The 15606-nt window shown below is 36.8% G+C and overlaps 1 protein-coding gene across 2 annotated transcripts in view; it reads right to left on the bottom strand.

Annotated features, from left to right (window-relative positions):
- The window catches only part of LOC131078200 (vacuolar protein sorting-associated protein 29), a 66632-nt gene that overhangs the window by 29008 nt on the left and 22018 nt on the right, over nucleotides 1-15606 (bottom strand). For both annotated transcript variants that reach the window (XM_058015861.2, XM_058015862.2), the window contains exon 3: nucleotides 12479-12616. In XM_058015861.2, the coding sequence (XP_057871844.1) occupies nucleotides 12479-12616 (138 nt within the window). The remainder of the gene's footprint in view (nucleotides 1-12478; nucleotides 12617-15606) is intronic.

The raw sequence follows: 15606 nt of genomic DNA, 5'->3' as shown, positions 1-15606 counted from the left end.
ACTTTTTGCAGATTTGTGGTCCCATCAAAGACACCATCTCCGTCAGATTCATTAGTAAAGATGGCAATGAAATACCATTCGACATATGATCAAAGTTCATATCATCCATTGGTTCTCCAGACTCTTCAGCCCGGGAGCAGAGATCATCCAAAGAGAGATGCCCCCAAGGAATATGCATATCAGACTCCATCTGTCGAAAGACATATCAGACTCTGTCTCTGGAAATAACATAATTCTCTTGGATTAAGAAACCAATTCTGTCAGATTTTTAATGAAGATGGCAATGAAATATTGTTTGGCACACAATCTCTGTGTGTGTGTGTGTGTACCCCAAACCTTCTGCATAGAGTTGGTTCCCCAAACTCTTATTAATCAGATCACAACCCTTATTAATATTAAACCTAAGGATTGAATAGACTATTAAGGCCAACTGGGTTTATTTGTTTGGCCAACCCAGGTTAGACATAAATTCAATCACAGTCTTATTAATCAGATCACAACCCTTATTAATATTAAACCTAAGGATTGGATAGACTATTAAGGCCAACTTGGTTTATTTGTTTGGCCAACCCAGGTTAGACATAAATTCATTATGGAGGCCAACTCAAAATATTTTCTAGGCTAACTAATATAAATATTGTCAGAAAGGTGCCTCTGTCAACTTCTATAGTTATGTATATGCACTTTTTGCAGATTTGTGGTTCCATCAAAGACACCATCTCCGTCAGATTCATTAGTAAAGATGGCAATGAAATATCATTCAACATATGATCAAAGTTCATATCATCCATTGCTTCTCCAGACTCTTCAGCCCGGGAGCATAGATCATCCAAAGAGAGATGCCCCCAAGGAATATGCATATCAGACTCCATCTGTGGAAAGACATATCAGACTCTGTCTCTGGAAATAACATAATTCTCTTGGATTAAGAAACCAATTCTGTCAGATTTTTAATGAAAATGGCAATGAAATATTGTTTGGCACACAATCTGTGTGTGTGTGTGTGTGCCCCAAACCTTCTGCATAGAGTTGATTCCCCAAACTAATGACTCTCCCCCTTCAAAATACAGATTTTGGAGTTGGATCCCCAAACTAATGACTCTCCCCCTTCAAAATACAGATTTTCCTTGCCATACCAGTCCACCAACAAACTCATGCAAAATTCTCATTTAGCAAGGTGTGGTAAAGGTACTACCATTTCTACCAGTGTCTAATTGCTAATAACCAGATAAGAAAATAAGCACCGATTGATACTTTTCAACTTAGAAGTTATATACAAAAAGCAATATTTTCTGATTACATGATCCCATATTTTTTTTAGGTACTTGTTGTGACCTTTTCACACATCGCCCCATTGCTAACGGGGGCCCCCTCTTTTCCGGCTTTCTGCGTTGTTAGGTTAGGGTTTTGGCTGCTTAGTGGGCAATTTTGCATTTCCCGTGCCCGAGTCTCGAAATTTTGATCATGCCTAGTGTTGTCTAGGGTTTTTGAAGTTATAGGATCAAGTTGCAAACGTTGATATTTTAATGATCCTAAGTTTTGTCTAAGTGTTGACCTTTTGAACATTAACATGTTTTTAACCACACACATCAGTAATTTTAAAGTGCCAAGGTATTCCAAGACTTTTTGGAGTTGTTTTCTCGCTCCTAAGGTATTATTTAAATTGATTTCGCACTTTATTCCAATATTTTCCTAGCGTTTCACTCATATTTTTGGAAAATTTGCCAAAGTCCAATCTAAATTTGAAGTTTCTAAGTGATTTTGAGTGGTTAAATTGTCAAATTCCTAAGGGAAATCCATATTCCAAGGGTTAGAGGGTCAAATTCCATGCTAGAGGTGCTTTTCCCCTCACATTCCAGACTACCCAACCCAATCCCCCACTCAAAATCCACACTACATATGGGTTTCCCTTGAAATCCATATTGGCTATTATTTTCCACCACTGTTTATCCATACCTGGGTCGATTTTCCCCTGGAAGTGCTAAAATTTGGCTGAGTGTCAGGATTTATCCAGACTGCCATCGATTTTCCACCAGGAGTGCGGATTATAGTGCAAACAACGTTAAGGATGATTCCATGCCTGGGTCGATTTTCCACCAGGATGTTTTGTGACAAGTGACTGCGGATTTTTGTTCGGATTTTCATCTAGACAGAGGTCAATTTTCCACTAAGAGCATTTTTATGAATTTTGAGTCCGGATTTTCATCTAGACTGAGGTCGATTTTCCACCTGGGAGTGATTTTTGCAAGTAAAATGAGTTTGGAGTGTGGATTTTCAGTCCAGACTGCCGTCGATTTTCCCCTGGGGAGTTTTGTGTGCATTTTTGATGAATTTGAGCATGGATATTTATCCAAGCTAGGATCGATTTTCCCTTGTGGGGAAATTTTTGACACTTTAATGATTTTTAAAGGGATTTTTCAATCCCAACTCGTCGATTTTCCCCTGGAGGCTTAATTTAGACTTAAATCGCAATATTTTAATAAATAAGCCCCATTTTTAATTGCTTTTAAATAATGATTAATGATTATTTAAATTTTTAAAAGCAAAATTAAATAACTTGCAATAATCATTTAATATTTTGAACCTCTAGAAGCAAGTTAGTTTTTGCCAAGCAAGTATATATACAAGTGTTTTATCCCACATTGCTTGTGTGGTGAAAGTAAGAGGTAAAAGCAATTATAAGAGAGGAGCCTTAGCATTATTTTATTATTAAATCTGCCAGGTGTCTCCATGAAAGGGGATTTTTCTCCAAGTTGAGCGAATTTTAGCAAGGCGTTGAAGTGAAGTGTTGAATTGAGGATTCTTTCCTCTTCTATTTTTTCTAGTTTGTTGATCTATTCCCCTTTGATACCATTAAAGACCATTTCCAGAATTTTCAATTTTCCAAGTTTGGTGATTTTTTGCAAATTTGGCAATTTTGGTGAAAAGTGGCGATTTTGTGTTCGAAGACTTTTACGATATTTTTTCTCCATTTTCTGCTTTCTGTTCCAGACCTCCATTGTTGCAGATCCGGGCTGCCATTGATGATATTTTCAGAAATTTAGTATGGCGCCATAGCTGGGAAAATTTCGATTTTGTTTGGAGAAGTGTTTGGTACCACATTTTGGTGATTTTTATGCATCCTTGGTGGCTACCATCATTTCCTGCTCGTTGATTCGCTTCAGATTGGAGGTTTGCTTCAGATTTGACCTCCATTAATGGCTGCCCATTAATTTTCAGACTTAAGTTTTTGTTGCCCAGCCAAATCTCACTTAGGCGATTTGCATTTGGAGGTATTTTGTGGAGTTTTCTGTGCATTTTCAGACCATCTTATCGCTGTTGCAAGTCTGAAAACTCCATTGTTAGGTGGTTGTCTTCAGAAATTTTCATTTCCAGCCACCTAACCACTTTGGCGATTTTGCTTGGAGCTGATTCCTTAGCCATTTTTCATCATTTTTAGGGATTTTTAACTACTTTGCAAGGCGCTGGTAAGTCTGAAATAACCAATTTTCAAATTTGTCCTCAGAAATTTAATTTTTACCAGCCACACTTACATTCCTGAATATGATTGTTTTCATCATTAAAACTGATTTTTATCAAGTTTATGCACATTTTTGAAGATTGCAACATGTTTTAAAAGTCTGATTTTCAGGTTGTCTTCAGAATTGTTGACTGGGGAAGGTGTCTTCGGACATACATTGTGTGAAAACACAACCTTCACATCTTTCCTTAGTCATCGTTGATCCAGTATACTCCTTTGCATTTTAGCTTGCCTGTTTTCTAAGCATAAGGAGGTATTAGTGGATTTTATAGAGGGTTTCCATGCCTTAGTGTTGTCATAAAATTTACCAAGTGTATAGATTATTTTCCTGACTTCGTGCCCTAGTTAGCTAAAATCTTTAGAAAGTCGGGAATTTTATTAAGAGCATTATTTAATTTCCTAAGTCTAATTTCGAGGTTCGTACAAGTGCGATGTCAAAGTCTAGATATAAGGAAAGGAAAGAACTATTGAAGATGTTGGAGACTGGATTTTATCCAGAACCCAAGATTTCATCAAGATGGAAGGAGATCACTGATACAAGCATGCATTTCCTAGATTTCGACCAGATGCAACGACGGATGTTCAGAGTCGGAGATCAAGTTCCTTCCTCAACATATGCGAACATTGTGAAGATACAGTGCAGTGAGCTTATCCTGTAGTGTGCACGATGTTACGATCCGCTCACGAGAATGATCAAGACTCCTAAGGGCGTTGTCATCGCCTACCTTGCTGAGGATGCTACTGCAGAGGTGTTCGGAATTCCACGCGGAACAGACATGAAGGATGTGACCAAGGATGAATATGCAGAAAGATACACGAAGAAGATGGGTGTATGCAAGAATTTGATTAACAAAGAGTGGATGATTGAGACTAGGTCTCATCATTCCAAGGCTCCCAAAACACTCATGTGCATAGATTTCAAGGAGTATACTGATTTGATATTCCTACTCAACAGAGTGATGGGGATGCCGTAGGGAGCAATATTCGATGGATGGATGTTCTACTTCATCCAGGATTGTCTTAGAGGAATGTTAGTAAATTGGTCTAAGATTATAAGTGACAATCTGGACTTTCAGCTGAGGAATGTAGAGCGATCCAAGTCATTTGCCATGACTTCTTACTTGGTATACCTGCTTGCACGGTTTGTTTCATACAGAGGATTAATATGCAAAGGTGAAGTTGGGAATGGGCAAGGACAATTAAGGAGTCATGAATGCTACCCCCAGCTGAGCATGTTTAGAATTGAAGACTATAAGAGAGTGAATGATGCATTCACTATGTACATCACACAGATGCTGCAAGGTGAAATCCACAGAAGATTGACCAAGGAGGCAACAGAGTTAATAGAGAAATATGGATCATGGTATATACAGTTTCCCATTTTCACATACCTTAGGATTCATGGGTTTCAATCTGAACCCTACAGACTTCCTAGGTATCCAACCGACAGAATGATCTTGTTGGAAGTGGTGAGACATCTTCTAGAGTTCGATGTTATTCAGAGAGAGAAGCACAGGACAGGCATGACATTCCCTATTTCAATTGGGAAGACATCAGAGGTTTGCCAGTCTGCCATAGCCGCCAGCACTACGAGTGAGGAGCTTACATTCTACCAATTTGCTACATACAAGAAAAGAGAAAGATTTGATCCAGACGAGAAGGTCGGAAGGATCAGGGGAGAGAAGTTCATCCACAAAGTTGACGTAGAAGATTATTGGGCTAACCTGATGGACGAGCAAGCAGTGAAGAGAAGAATGTGGTCCAAAATGTCAGTGGATTTCATGAGGAAGTGAAGAAGAAACAGAAGACTATCACTCCACCTATCATTCCTTCACCCCCTCTCAGTGTCTCATCAATCGAAGTGATTGAAGTTACAGAGCAGAACAAGGAGACTCAACAGGGTTCCAACACAGTGATACTACAAGAGAATATTCAGGAGTTTCATGCCACGATGACATCTGCACCTCCGAATGATAATCATGATCAGTCGGGATCCCCTACTGTCCTTTTGGAAGTTAGCTTGGGAAACGAGATATATGATTTAACCAGGAATAATCTTGATGATAATGATGTTATCTCGGCATTGAGAGGACTTGATCGAGAAATGTGTCTCGATGATGGTATGGAGATGGTCGCTATTCTTGAATGGCTAATGAGAAGTATGGAGAAAAGTAAACAAATGATAGAGGTACAGCCTATTGACGACATTGATGACTACCTAGCTAGGAGTGCTAAGGAGAAGGAGCCCAAGAGAGCGGAGATTTTGTCGCATATAGCTAGAAATGAGACAGGAATGCGGATTGCGTAGATTGATGTTCCTATTGCAGGCATGACAGCGGACATTGCTACTCCTATGGATTTCCAGATCACTTCAGTTGCCCTTGGTCGTACATCCAGAAAGCAAGAATTTCAGGAGGTTGGTGAAAACCTCAAGGCAATCGATGCAAGGTTAGACAGAGAGATTGAAGAGAAAGAAAGGTACAGAGAAGAGAATATCAAACTTAGAGAGTATATTGCAGGGATAAGGCGTGAAGATCCCACCCTTATTTCCCCTATTGCAATTGACCGTGGAATGCATTCACACTGTGAGGCAGCGAGAGGTACACTCTCAGAGGTAGAAAAGTGAATTGAGAATATAAGAAAGCAGGCAGATGATTCCTTACTCAGTTTGTCCATGCATATGATAGGACAACAGGGCTCGCATTCAAAATCCAGTATTTGGAGGAGTTTGGGAAGAATTCTGGCCTATCCAAGAGAAGACTATTCCACGCCTCCAAGCTTTGAAGAAGGTTCCTAATTCCACCTTGGTCAGCGAGGACATTGTGCACAGTGGAGACAGATATGATTTCCATGGTCGGTATTGTTCATTAGCCGTAAAGAAATCAACTTATGAGAACGCCCAGTCGAGTTGTATGGAGATGGAAGGATTAATTCAAGACATTCAGATGAAGATCTTTGCCTCGATTGAGGAATTATTGGGTGTTGATGTTAGTAATGCTAGTGGTTTACACTAAGCCGAATTAAGAGACAAGATGAAATTTATGTATTTTTGCCAGTTGGACTCTTTGAAGAAGAGTCAAATAGATGACTTGGTCTCTTTGTTGATTCGTGTTCATAGTTCGCAGAAGCTCATGCCAGATTGGGAGAACACTTTGAATGCTTGCTCGGATTCATTGGACGTGATTGATTTACAACAGGATACCTTGCCTAGCATTTCCATGGAGGAGTTAGATTCAGTATTGGCCAAATTCTTGGAGTATGCTAGGAGAGAGAGAGATGCAGGGATTCCCTATTTGATGACTAGGTATCTTTTCATTGGGCCATTTGTTGGTGGCACCATTTTTTATGTAACCCTAATTAGGGCAATTCTAGGATTTTGTTGGCATGATCTCGGTCGTTGATCTTAGATCAATCTTGGCCATCCATTTTGTAAGAGACTCTATATATGCCTCCTTGTCTCTCATTTGTAAGGGAGAGTTTTTGTAGAATTGTTGGTATATGCTGCATCTATTTGAATCCTAATCATTGTTCAATTGTATTTGTATTCATGGTTCTCAATTCCTTCAAGTTAGATTAGAATTTAGATTAGAATTTATTTTCATGTATGTTAGATTGAGTGGAAGATTTGTTGAATTCATTTGTGTGGAATCCTTAATCCATACCACTAGCCTCTTGCCGCTGGTAAGTGCGCCTTGTGTGGTCAACTAGAATTTAAGTAAGCTTAACTTTAACTATTACACATCCCTTGACAAGCATCAACTGGGATGGTGTCAACATTTGATGGTGATAGCCTGAAAATCTTTAAGTATACCTTAGACGATTGCACTAAGCTTGTGTCAATTCCTGATTGTGAGACCTTGCCTGGTTTGATTCCAGTAAATCCATTCATCATTTCCTACATTCCTAGGCTTAGAATAGATTTCCTGAACCCTATTCCTTTTGCCCCCCTTTTTTTAGTAAGAAGTAAAATCCAGAGCCATATTGATAAATCTTAAGTTGACAGCACACCTATTCCACATCATTCATGATAATTCAAACATTTGCGAAAGTCCCCAAGTGAAACACAGCAATTCACATCGACCATTGAGTTACCCACTCGTCAAAACCTGACATGTAGAAACCTTGGAATCATTTTAGTTGATCTCATTCTTAGCATCTGAGGTGATTTTGTTCAAGAGGGGGTAAATTATCTTGGTAATTTATTTTGTATTGTTATGTGCGTAAAATACACATCAATAGTACTTTTAACATTTTAGAATGTGAAAGTAAAATAAGGTGATATCATGTAAAAATATACAGCTCTTTGAATGTTCCCACACCTGTTCTGGAAGTAACATAGTTAATATTAGTAATATAGAATTTCAAAAATATTGGCAGTGTCCCTCTCTAGGAAAAGTGGTCTATGAATGTGAATTCATAGCATCTGGAAGAAAAAAGACTGTCTTAATTTATAGCTTAACCCACTGAACTGCTCAAAAAAAAAAATCCTGAACCCGCCTTCTTGCCTTCCGCGCTAGAGTATATTGTATTGTGACAATAAAGAAGAAATGCATAAATCGTTTGAATATGATAACTAATAAGAAGCCCTAGTGACAGAAGGATAATTTTAAGATCTCATAAATAGAAACAAAGACCTAACAGCAAGGAATAATGGTCTCCCTTGTATACCCCTATTTATTGTGTCAAAAAGTTAAGAAGAATCTAGTGTTTGCCAACGAATATTTTCATATCGATCCTTTGATTTGGTTTCTTTCATGTTAATACTCCATTTTAAATTCAACTTTTAAGGCATGTAGTATATACATTATAGGAAGTTAGAATATATATATAATTGAATCTTTCTTCTGGTTTAGTGAAATCAAAGCTGTAACTTACCAGCTTGTGGTTCATGAGGAGTTCTACAGTTGGCCTGTGACAAACACCTTGCTTATAGTCTACATCTTCTATCATTCGTCTCACTAGAAAGTATTTTCAATGATTTATATTGACTATTGTTTGAAAATATCAAAGAACCATGGATACTAAATTAGCAAAAATCTGCTGATTGTTGTAACACACTAATTTATTAATACAGTTTGAGAGACAATTTAAGGTCTATATATATAGATTGTTTTGAAGCCAAGTTAGTGTTGACTGTGTTGAGACATGGACCGGCTAGGACTCGAACCTAGGACCTTCCATACGCTGCTGGAGTGCTCTACCACTGAGCTACTGGCCCCTCTTGGACCAGTCCATCGTCGGTCCGGGTGTGGCTTATTTCCAACACCAACACCCCCCCTTAAGCCACACCTCTCATGTGCTTGGGGCTCCTAGCCTGGACCTAGCTTTGATACCATGTTGAGACATGGACCAGCTAGGACTCGAACCTAGGACCTTCCATACGCTGCTGGAGTGCTCTACCACTGAGCTACTGGCCCCTCTTGGACCAGTCCATCGTTGGTCCGGGTGTGGCTTATTTCCAACACCAACAGACTGCATTTTTTTTTGGATTGCATGAGATATTCATTACTTGAAAATTCCAAAGAAAAGAAAGTTCCCCAAGTCTGTACATGTAGCACTATTCTTACAGAGTTCCAAATGCAGAAGCTTGTCGATATAGGGAGCATAGGTAATGCATATGAAGATAGCAGATCAATTAAAATCAACTCATGTCTATAGCAAGACAAGAATCTAGAGAAAGGTGTCTATGTGTGTAAGGGTAGTGATTCATTGGTTAATCTAGATATATTATTTTGAACTTCTTGAGAGAATCATAATAGGCCAGCGAAAATAAAGCTCTTGATAATTGGTTGAAGTGATAACCACTGATGGCTAATTCCTTTTAAGACCTTGTTAGCAAAGGAAAGAGCTCGTTTGAGTGTAGAAGAAATGTATGAGAGAAACTTTTAATATAGAATAAGAATGCCATGCAGTCAAACTACTGTTTTGAGTAGCTAGTGAGCTGAGTTGCAGACAAAACTGCTCGTATGTGTTTGAGAGTCTTACAAAAACATTGTTGGGTCTTGTTCTTCATTCCTTCCCCTTTCCAGAACATATTTAAGTTCCAAATTATGTTAAGGGATGAAAATGTTATGATTGTCCGAATTCTGTCTTTTCTCACAGCAATCTGCAAAGTTGAAGTAATCATGAGTTGAAAGAATATTGGTGGTACATAAATGAAAAAATAAATAAATTAATAAATAGGTTATAATCTTTTCATGTGTATTCTTCCATGTTTATTGGGGTCCTAACCTAGACCAATTAATTGATGAGGATGGTGTAAGATCCTCTATATCATTAGATAACGACTGGAGTTATAGAAGTGTGTTAGTGTTATGGATTAGTCTCCTTTATTCATTTGTTGATTGTTTTTCTCTAGTGGAATAATCAATATATATTTTTACTTTGAACTATTATTTAAATTAAACATCATAAATTGCGTGTCAACTACAAGCTCTTCTTCTAATGTTGTTCATCATCCTATTGAATGTCCACATATCATGGTGAGATGATTGGGACATTTTATAAATATTGGTTATCACCTATGCACACCATGAGTTCATTTATTAGATTAATTTGTATTCTCTCCCACATAAATATGTTCTTTGGATGAGTGCATTAGGTATGTGATGCATGAGCATATAGTTATATTAGCTTTATAGTGTTTTACAGTGACCTACATTCCATCATGCATGTAGCCACATACTGCTAGATCCTTTGTGATGGGTCGGGCTCCTCCTCTGGAGTGGCACGGGGAAGCTTGATGCTTCGTGGTAGGGTGGATATCACCTCAATGATACTCTCTCTCACACTTATGATTCAAGTTGCAGAGAAAGGAAATGGAAGAGGTTTGGTAATGTAAATTAATGTATTATTAATCTTGTGATCTATTGTTCGAGATGAGTAGATCACTCTACTTATTTTTCTCACTTATCCTTCAATACTATAGCTCTGTATTTATTATGGAAGAGATTGAGTGCTAAAACTAGTCATTGTGGTTTCAAAATGTGTAATTTATAGATGCTGTTATAAGTGATTTTATTTTTGTAGCTCATGTCAAATTCCATAAAGAATTTTGTGTTAGTGGTAAATGATGTGGAGTTATATTATATTATTGTTTTGAAAAAAGGAGACAAATGTTTGACCCTCCTGGTTAGATTTACCTTATCTTCATGTTATTCACTAATTATCATACTTTATTAGTGAGCAATCTGGCAGTTGTTACATGGAAAACACACACACACGTGTGTGTGTGTACATATCTACGTGTGTGTGTGTCTACATATACATACATACATACACATATATATATATATAAACTACCGGATTGCTCACTAATAAAGTATGATAATATATATATATATTATCATACTTTATTAGTGAGCAATCCAGCAGTTGTTACATGGAACACACACACACACGTGTGTGTGTGTATACATACATATGTATATGTATGTATGTATGTACATTGTATATACATATACATATAAATGCATACATGTATATATATATATATATATATATATATATATATATATATATATATACAAACAAATACAAATACATACACATACATACATACATACATATATACCGAACCCAAACCAGAACCAGAAACATAGTTAAATACAGGTGTGAAACATACAGCTGATCACATTTTTTGTGTTACAGTAGTTAATCATAATTTGGGTAATGCAGTTGCTTATTTTAATGCCTTAATTATCACCAGTAACAGAGATTATTTGGTTGATGGTGTTAAGGCATATTTCAATTCTGCTCTCCATAGATTGGTCTTGGACTATTGCATTGTTGCCTGGGGATAAAGATCTGAAAATTGACAGATATGCTCTTATGTCACCAAAGAGATATGATGATCACCAATTGGAGAATAATATTAAAATGGATGGCTGCAAGGTAGCATAAACTCTAAAAGAAACAAGGCTCAAGTCAACAAAAGATGAAAAATCAAAGCAACTAAATGAAACTCTTACAAACAGATTTACAGCCTAATTTATCCCACAAGGCCAGAATTGAGTTTTGTACTAAAGGTTGTTCAATGTTCTGTGAAGTCATTGAATATTGAGGATTTGATATCTGCACATCAAAACTTGAGGTCTGTGAAAGCTATGTTACCAGGTTCTTTGAAATAAGCCTTAGTACTGAAAAAATACAGTCCTAGTTCAGCTTCGGATCCAGGATGGCCTTCAGTTTACCTATGGTTTAGCTAGGGCACCCTGTGGACCCTGTAGGTATTTCGTGGGCAAACCCAGGACGTACCCACAGAGAAACCTTAAAAACATATTGAAAATATTGTTAAATAAGCTGAAAATCTTTTCTGTTCAAGGAGGAAGAGATTCAATCAGTGGCTAAAGTGTTTGAATATATTTCTGGTGAGTCCAAAGACAGAGTCCTTGTCTTTGTACAATTCTGTATACAAATGTTTCAGCCCTCTCTCCCTATGGGGAGGTCTGTTCCTTGGGTTCGATTTTATACACAGCCATTCCTGAACCCAAACCCAGGAAAATAAAACTCACCATATTGCAAACCCAAACTTCTAACCTGTACCCTAACCAGCAACTCGGTGTGAAAGGAAAAATCGATTTTAGAGTTATTTGTCCAAAACGAAAAATTGTGATATTTCCAATATATTGACTCAGATAAATTAGTGAGAGTTGTAATCAAGTCCACATTATCCTTGCATACTATTTCAAGGCAATCAACATAAGGATTCAATAGAAAACATTTTCAGTTTACTATGGAGAAAAATTTGATCTTTTAACCCCTGACAACTCTCACAATCATATTTCAAAATCCTTTTTCCACAAAGTAAAATTTATAGTTTTCTAAATGTTCTATTACTAATAGAAGCAGAAACTTATTTCCATGTATTGCTGAGTACCAAGATGCTCTTACTAACAAAATATAATATGCCTGTATACATCACTACTCAAAAGTGAAATCAAGTTTAAAATGTCAAACCTGGTGACCATGGCAAATCCCAAGCTTGAATTGACCAATCGTCAATGTTTTGGTTTCTGGATAACGTGGGTCCTCATCATACTCACCTCGAGTCACATGTAAGTCAGGACAGAGACTCTTCAAGTAGTCGTGAACTTCCTGTCCACATCAGCAACATTGCAAGTCTGAATTGAAAACATATAAATGAAGAATTGCAACTTTGCTTGATTGTGATATTCTGATCTAGCTTTGACACAAACAAAAGTATCCATTTCTGATACATTTTAATTGCATGTAACATTCTATTAAGCCCAAAATTTACACATAATGAAATCATGTTTCTTGATAGTGACAAAAAAGTTCAAAATGATAAATAAAAGTGAGATGATCCATGGTATATAACCTATGTTCACCCTTTAGACATGAATTGCCATCTTCATGTTGATTATATTAACACCCCTTGGTAAAGTAGCATGGCATTGACATGGTGGAGAAAAAGTGTAAATGGAATTCAATTACCCAGGCTTAATACAGGAAGAACTCAACAAAAACTTAGAACCTAAACACAAAGAATTAATTTTAAAATAGATTAAAAAAATAAATCTTATATCAAACCTAGAGAATAAAGATAAAATATGGCATAATCCCTTACTAAAAATGCTAATCATAAAATAAAAAAATTGCTAAGGATTAAAAAAAAATCATTTCATTCTCCTAAGATGATTGATGTGAAAATACAGCTTGCCCTAAAATAGTAGTGTTCTGTTCTGTAGCATGGCCTACCACTTGAGGGTCATCCCTGTGGTTTTTCACTAAACCCTTGTTAAAGTATAATTTAAAAAGAAAAACCCTCATTGTGGTTTAAACCTTGAACTTGTACAAAAAATCCATACAAAATCAAACTTACAGCAAATTAAAATACCCTAATACTTAAAAAGAATTTCAAGTCCACCTATTCTCTGTATTTTCTAGCTCTTAAGTGTAAAAAATAAACCAAAAAAGATAAGTACGTAAAAAAGAATGTCATAACCTATTTTAAGAACTAGGCAAAAAAATTGGAAAACAGCACAGGAAATGGAGCAGATCATGATTAATCAAGATTACTAGCAAATGTTTTGAGTACTATGATACTATGGCCCTTGGTATCGTGCTGTAATGTACTTGGGCATATGATAATGATATTATGAAGTTTATGAGTTATTGCGTAGCAAATCCTGAGATCAATGTACTTTTAGTCTTTTACAACCAACAGTCTCCAATATCAATAAGTTCCATTCTTTAAAGTCATTTTCTGCATGCATGAGCATCTTCTCTTGTTTCTTTGAGGTATAATTTGTGTTTACATGTTGTCTAATGCTAGTTATTTGATAAAGGCTGTGTCATGCTTCAATCATGTTATTTTCCCACTATAAAAAAAAATCATATCCTCTAATAGAGTGTGTACATATCTTAATACAGGGCCCTAAGATCTTATCATTTGCTTAAATTTCTTCAAAGGCAACAATTTATAATTCTTAATTACACTTCAGGTGAACGTTCCTAATTCAAAGAGTTAGCATTCTTCTCAGAACTCTCTCTAGAAATGACATCATTCAAGAATCTTGAATATACTTTCTAGGATGCATACAGATAATTCAGTATTTTCTCTTGTAATGAAGAGTATAATAAATATATGTGCATTGTTATGGGAGGGCAATTAGTAACAATTATATCACTCATACTCTTGCTATCCTCCCAATTGTAAAACAACCTAATACATTATTGGGTAAATATATTGTATGTGTCTAAATATGCATATCCAAAATTGACAATGGTGTCACTTGTTTAAATCCTTAAGAAGCAAAAATTGTCATTGTGAAGCATAAAAATGGAATTGGGTGACTAAGACCTAATCCCACTCTCATGTACACACAGTGGAATACAAAAGAGCCTAGGGAGATAGTTCACTTTGGCTACTTCTTGTGAGGAAGAGAAAGCCACGGAATATCTCTTAGGGCTTATATTCCTTTGCTGTAAATGAAGAGTAGATGTGCAAAATATGATCCAAAATGTGATGGTAAAAATGTAAGTTAGACCACCAATTAGCCAAATCAACCAAAACATTAAAAGGAGGAAGAAACTTCAATAGATCCAACCTCAATTCTATTAGGAAGAGGGTTGAATGCTAATTGAGGTCCTATTTCCCCTTTTGTTTGAGTTGAAACTGTGTAATTTTGAGTTAGGTTTGGAACGTCCGAATACTAAATCTATTGGAATGAAATGATGAAAACATAGTGCTACAAAAATCAAACAGAGCCACAAGCTAGGATCTAAGCTACAGAAGAGGAGCTTCGGGAAAAATTGTCAGGACCAGGATGGAGCGCCCTGGTCCCTTTCTGGCGCCCTGGTCCCTATGTAGTGCCCTGGTCCTGAGATGGTTTCAGAAAATTTGCAAAAGGCAGTTCTCCTTGTCTCGGTCTCCTCTGTCCTTTCCAAGCTTGTATGGTCCTTGAATCTACAACTTACACACCAAAAGAAGGGGAAAATTGTGTTGTGGGTGGTTATATAGGGCTTTGCCTTAAGTCAAAACCCTTGTTTTGGTGGTTTCCACCTCCACAAATAGTCGATAATGTATTGAAAGTGTGTGTGCAAGAATCTTGTGTGTATGCAAGATCCTAAATGAACAAGAAAGTAAATCTAGAATTCTACCCTACGCTTTGGAGAGAAGACCCTAAATGAGTGTTAATGTAACTGTAAATGCTTCAAATCACAAATGCAATAATGGATCTAAAGCATGAATGTAAATCTGAAAATGAATGTTATGCAAAGACATGAAAATAACATGAAACCATACCAAACCCTAAGGGAGAGGTACAAGCCAATCAGTAGTCGGTGATCTCCTATTATTCTTCAATGTCTTCAAAGCTCCTAATGGATGTTGAAAATGATTGATGAAGGCTTGATAAATGCTTGACGAATGCTTGATTTGTTGTTGTCGACTTTACATAACCTGCACTTTCACTTCACAAGAGGCTCCTTCAATTGCTAGATCTTAGATCCTTCAAATGAGGAAGGGAAGGCTTTATGTAGGAGACCCTAACTTTGTTTTGAGTCATAGACCGACTTGGAAATGATATTTTTCTCCAATCTCTTGGATTTGGATATTACAA

The sequence above is a fragment of the Cryptomeria japonica genome, chromosome 10, assembly GCF_030272615.1.
Source record: "Cryptomeria japonica chromosome 10, Sugi_1.0, whole genome shotgun sequence".
Lineage (NCBI taxonomy): Eukaryota > Viridiplantae > Streptophyta > Pinopsida > Cupressales > Cupressaceae > Cryptomeria > Cryptomeria japonica.
The sequence above is the reverse complement of the archived record's forward strand: the minus strand, read 5'-3'. Positions and strand labels throughout refer to the sequence as shown.